Source organism: Scylla paramamosain, chromosome 24, assembly GCF_035594125.1.
Source record: "Scylla paramamosain isolate STU-SP2022 chromosome 24, ASM3559412v1, whole genome shotgun sequence".
NCBI lineage: Eukaryota > Metazoa > Arthropoda > Malacostraca > Decapoda > Portunidae > Scylla > Scylla paramamosain.
Window position 1 is genome coordinate 13897328 of NC_087174.1, and position 6000 is coordinate 13903327.

The 6000-nt window shown below is 39.0% G+C and overlaps 2 protein-coding genes across 6 annotated transcripts in view; one reads left to right on the plus strand and one right to left on the minus strand.

Moving 5' to 3' along the window:
* LOC135112784 (acyl-coenzyme A synthetase ACSM3, mitochondrial-like) overlaps positions 1–1339 on the plus strand; it is a 39923-nt gene extending 38584 nt beyond the window's left edge. Inside the window, exons 13-14 of the mRNA XM_064027594.1 lie at positions 232–307; positions 633–1339. Of these exons, the coding sequence (XP_063883664.1) occupies positions 232–307; positions 633–691 (135 nt within the window). The 3' untranslated portion in view covers positions 692–1339. The remainder of the gene's footprint in view (positions 1–231; positions 308–632) is intronic.
* A 2341-nt stretch (positions 1340–3680) lies between these two features.
* Positions 3681–6000, minus strand: part of LOC135112786 (uncharacterized) — a 65524-nt gene continuing 63204 nt past the window's right edge. For all 5 annotated transcript variants that reach the window (XM_064027598.1, XM_064027597.1, XM_064027599.1 and 2 more), the window contains 2 exons: positions 5690–5838; positions 3681–5364 (listed from right to left, as the gene is read on the minus strand). The gene's annotated coding sequence lies outside the window, so the exon portion shown is untranslated. The remainder of the gene's footprint in view (positions 5365–5689; positions 5839–6000) is intronic.

Below are 6000 nucleotides of genomic sequence, written 5' to 3' on the forward strand. Positions count from 1 at the left end.
ATGACTACCTGTAAGGTACTGTACCCTGAGGTCCAATCAGTCCTTGTCCTTCCAGCCTCTTAGATCGAGGTTCATTCACTGGCCTGTCTGTCACCCTTGTTTATAACACATTAATTTCTCATTGTTTCATAATGGAGAATGTAGTTTATTCAATCATGACATTTTGAGGACAATAAGAGCTATGCAAATCAATCTAATTTTCAAAATGTAAATTTAACGTTTTATTTACAGATTGAATTTGTTGACTCCCTCCCTAAGACTGTGAGTGGCAAAATACGAAGAATTGAGCTGCGGGCCAAGGAATGGGGTAAAACAATGCTTTCCTCAATGTTCATAATTATACATTCAACATATGTAGATGTTTCCAGTGATTACAAAACACTTGCATCACACTTTCTCATATTATTACTCTTATATACTTGTTGCATAAATTCAAATTTTTCCATATTTTTGTTTCTATTTTATCATTCTCAGCTTTAAAAATTAATGTCTGGGTTCTTAGGTACCAACATATTAGACAATTGATGACCCTTCTATGTAAACATTTTTAGAGACAACTACATAGTACTGCGTAATCTAATTTATCAGTTGGCTTTCCTCTTCCTACTGGTAAGATGATTTCTCCCTTACAGCTGGTCTGACAGAATACAGCAGTGGCAGCAGCGGCAGCAGCAGCAACCATGGTGGTTAACACAGAAGTACGAAAAACAAATGAATAAACACTATGTATACACTAATGAAAATAATCATGCCATCAAGAAAAATAAGCAATAAGGTAATATGGGTACATACTTTAATATGATGGTGGAGGTACTTATATGTAAAGGTGATGGTTAACAGCTAATATAAGGCAGTACAGGTGATGGAACAAAGATGAATCCTATAAATAAATCTAGTTAAATATTGATGGGATGGTGATGAAGTGTAGGAAGTTAACAGAATCTAACGTAACAAGATAACAGGGAGATATGTACATAAATTATGTAAAATTATGAACAAAAAAAAAAAAAAAAAAAAAAAAAAAAAAAACTGGCCTTCGCAGTTCCAGACGTATGCATTATCTAATCCTATCCTCCAAACTCTTGTGATGGAAATGGAAGGTAAATTCGTGCATTACACCAGTCTTTCTTTACGCTGATTTTACTTTTTTTCTGGGTTGTGTTTACATGATCCACACGAATTTGTGGCTCACTTACATCGAAAATGTCTTTTTTTTCCTGTTTAAATCTAACCTAATCTAACCCAGAAAAAAAGTAAATGGTCAAGAAAACGTTAAACCTAACCAAACCTAACTAACTAACCCACAAAAAAAAAAAAATAAATAAATAAATAAATAAAATCGCCAAGAAAACGTTAAACTTAATCTAACTTAACCTAGAAACGAGACTGCATGCATACCTTATTGGTTTTCATTATCTCAGAGTTGTCGGTTGGAAGTAAAAGAACAGCAGCAAGTCGAGAATTCTGACTTGACAGGTGGATGCCGCTTTGCGACATCAGCAACAAGTCGAGAATTCTGACTTGACAGGTGGATACCGCTTTGCGACATCAACGATGAACCGGTGAATTTCCCGTCCATGAAACACGTTATCCTTGTAGGATGGTTTGACAGTCGTGCGGAGTAAGAGTGCACCCTAGTAGTCCTACACAGAGGTCGGTCACCGTGTAAGTGATATTTCAAATCTGCCTCCACATAGGGTGGCCGTATTAACACATGAACAACGATAGGTGATCGTACGTGATTGGGTACCAATTAATAAATCAAATGTGGTAACTGATTAGAGCATTCAATATCAGTGTTGAAGAAGATCGGTAGGTGGCACTAGTGTTGACTGTCAAGAGACGTGAGTTCAAGTTCCGCCATGGAAGGCTTTCCGCGTGGGCTAAATAATAATTGAAAATTCCCTAGCTGGAAAATTATTAGTTTGTGGCAGAAAGACTATAAAATAAATAGATCTTAAAAAGTATCAATTATCATAAAAATCGGAAAAAAAGAGGCAAGTGATGGGGTATAAACTCTAATATATACCAAATATAATTTAACACAGTATCTACTGTACTTTGAGTAAGGGGATTCATTCCTTTCCTTGTCACATTCTGGCACATGAAAAATTGATGGTACCTTATATCTTTAAGCTAGTAAACATAAAGGAAGGTAAAGAATTTACTTATTATGTGATATGTACTACCCGCTAATATTTATGGGTTACAAGATAAAAATCACCCATACAAAGATAGGAGTTGAGATGAAAGTTAAGGCTGGCGCTGTTGCTGTGGAAATGGTGGTAAAGGTTGTTAAATACAATATTGTTTGCTGACCAATAAAATTATACCCAACTGTCATAACCTTATCTTACCAAACCTAAATCTATATAATTCGTCAGCTACGTGGGAGCATCTCAACGTGTCTCGGCACACACACCAGGCAGGGAAGCAGGTGGTTGACGTGGGTGTGACACTAACAGACAATGGTGCTCGGTGCAGAGCACTTCTCCTTATGCTGTCCAGCCCAACATAGTGCCGTCCTAGGAAGTTGTCAACTTTGTCAGATGTAACCATAATATAATTTTTATACACATCATCACTTAATAAACTTCTTGCCACCTCTTCTGGACTGGAAAATAAGAATGGACGATTGTGAACATAGAAGCCCAACTTGCTGACAATGTTTGAATGAGTTCATGAGGATAAGTGGATCCCAAGCCTAAACTAGAATACAGAACGTAGAGAAGAATAAAAGGTGGCATGGTGTATAAACTTTCGTCATTGGCCACGGCAGAAGTCAGGACTCACATTCTTGAAGCAATCAGCCATCAGCAGCACTCATTGTTTCAAAGTGCGAGACACAATGTTAAGGTTCCTCTGTGAACGACGCCAGGAAGGAAATAGAAAAAGGTTAATGACTTCGGATAATGTCTACTTTATTGTGGCTCAATTTAAGTGAAAAAAAATAAATAAAAATAAATAAAAATAAATAAATAAATAAAAATAAATGAATGTGATTTTCTTTAAAACTGAAGCACTCACGTACGGGGAATAATGGTTAAGGTGAAAAGGGGAGGATCACAAAACATGAAGAGATCCTCACTGATGGACATACATATAGCGCCGCAACATTATCAACGGTGGGCCAGTGCAGCAGAGGCTGTTCAAAGGGAGGCATGACCAGAAAACCTACTGATACCATCAGGCATGACTCTGAAGCACGAGCCACGCTGAGTACCTTGTGGAGACGAACTGCTGGGAAGTCCTCATTGTATCAGAGAGCATTCTTTTCTGCAAAGGCTAAAAGAGACTTTCTCTCTAGGTCACTGGTTCCAAAACTACCTTACGTGATGTTCCTTTTATCTTCTAATAGACCCGTACGTCCCCCTATTACCTTGATTGTGTTTATACAAAATCATATACAGTACCATCCTAAGTTTCACGTCATCCGAGTTTCGCGGTCCTCGAGTTTCACGTTAAATTCTTACCATCCTGACTTTCGCGCATTGTTTCCTCTATTTCACGCTCTGTCGTATAGGTCACGTCTTCCTATAACTGGTGTCACACGCTGCCATAACTAGTCACGCCAGCTTGCATGCAAGAGAAGAGGAGAGAAAAGCTAGTGTCATATACTATTAACACTGCTTAGAGAAAAGAAATATCTTTGCTTGGATTAAAACAAACGAAACAATTAATATGGCCACGAGACATTTTAATTAAACAATTGCTTTTTTTTTAAGAAATTAGGAAAATATCAAAATGGATCCGCAATGCTTAAAAATCTAAAATAAATTGAAAACAATGCATATAATACATGTAAACACTTGTAACACTGAAATTAATATACGTATACTAAATCTAGTAAATGACTGACTCCATGATATGCAATGTTCCATAAACCAGATACGAAAATATGAGGACATGCAGGAACATAATATTTCGAATTCTCATAGTACCAAATGAAATATAAAGACTTTCCAGTAAACAAATCAAACTAAGATACCCTTAGTTTCATAAATTAATAATGAAATTTCAATGCACAGCACATATATACAAGACATTACAAGCTCTCACAACACCGAAGTGTAAAGACACTTACACCAGTAAGTAAAAGTTTGAAAGGGAGATATGCACAGTCTTACAAACTGAACATGAAATATAAAGACGTGACACGGAAATAATTCCAGTAAATAACTTGAATTAACCACGGCATGCACTGTTCTGCAAACTAAATATGATTCTTGAAGACATGGCACGCCCATAATATTTAAATTCTCAAAATACTGAAACTTAAAATTGATTACATAAATACCATGGTTTCAACAGTGAGATGGATGCTGCTGCTTTGCACGATATACTTGTTCTTGGAGTAATTCAATTATTGACTTTTTTTTTCTCAGATGACATTACGCCTCCCCTGCATTCTCCTCACGTCCCCCTAGGGGGGACGCACCCCCGAGTCTGGGAACCACTGCTCTAGGCGGTGGGCATGAGTGATAGGGATCTATTATCACTTTGCTTGCCAGTTGTGGGAAATGCACGTCGATAACAGATCAAAGAGAACATAGGCCTTAGTAAGCACATTGATGTGACCCATTATAGCAGATGTGTACATATTTTGCCTTTTTTATGTAAAACTCAGATTCCTCCCAGCGGACCCAAGAAAAGAAAAGCTCTGAGGGCTTTGTTTGAAGGACTCGACTCTATACATAGCAAAATTATATTTAAGTTCGCAGCTGCTCGAGAGAAGAAATGGCTTTTGTACGATGAGTGGATAAGTTCACACGTCTCCCCTCAGAGGGCTTGGCGAGACAACTTAAGGAAAAAGGAAACTTAAGGAAAAAGAGAAAAAAAGTCGATGAGGAGATGTATCATAGACCAGCACTAAATATCGTCTATCTATTGCTCTGAGGCGCGGGTAAAGAGAGACATGAAAACTCCAGCCCTGAACTACCATTCTTACTGCAGAATTTCTTGTCCTTATGTTGAAGGATAAGCAGGGAGTCCATTGAAGTAATAGATATTACAACTCACGACACAATGAAAAAAGAGAAAGATGAATACAAAACGTTCTCCTAAAAAAAAAAAAAAAAAACGGGGGTCTGAAATACGCACACGAGCTCTGAAAAAAAAAAAAGTTATCTATCCATTGTGATGCACAAGGCAGTCAACTGAACTAGGTAACTGGCTCAGCACTGCAATATGACAGTGGTGCGTCGCATTCAAGGCTGCAAGGATGGAAAGGCTCGGGCCATATGCAGGGAAGCTACAGCCATCATCTAAGCCAGCGAGAGGAGAGGAGCGCAACGGCCAGCAGGGCAGGGTGAAGGGAAGCTGGCTGAGGGGCCGAGTCGTGATGCATAGCTCGGGGCTTCTCGTCTGCAACACAACGAAAGCAACCTCCTCACCACCAGTATCATCACCATCATCATCATTTCATCCAAGTGTCTCTGCTGATAAAAACTAGAGAAGAACAATACAAAGTGGCATTGCTTAAATAAAGTTTGAGCTTCGTCATTGTTGGATGAGGTATTGTCCATGGCACTGCCAAGACACATGTGGAGGAAGGACTGCTGAAGGAGCACCAACTGTCTGGACCACATTATCTTACTAGGCTTTTTTCGTTTTCCTGTCTGTCCGTGTGTGTGTGTGTGTGTGTGTGTGTGTGTGTGTGTGTGTGTGTGTGTGTGTGTGTGTGTCTCACCTCTGAGGACGAACACAGACACAGTGGCTGGATCGAGATCCTGTGGCTGGCACGTGTAGTTCCCCGCATCGTGCGGCATGACGCTGGTAAGGGAAAGTCTTGCGCTCGCCCTTGCACCTTGTTGAGCCTGGTGGAGACTCACGCCGCCCCTGCACCGGGGAGAACAAGAGGTGACGACAATGAAGGACCTCAGTTTAAGACGTGAATGACACATTTCCATAAAGGATGAACTGAATATGGAGATGATGGAAGTAACATGAAAGATGTAAGAAAACTATTTATATGCTAAAATATTTTAAAGACTCTTTTAA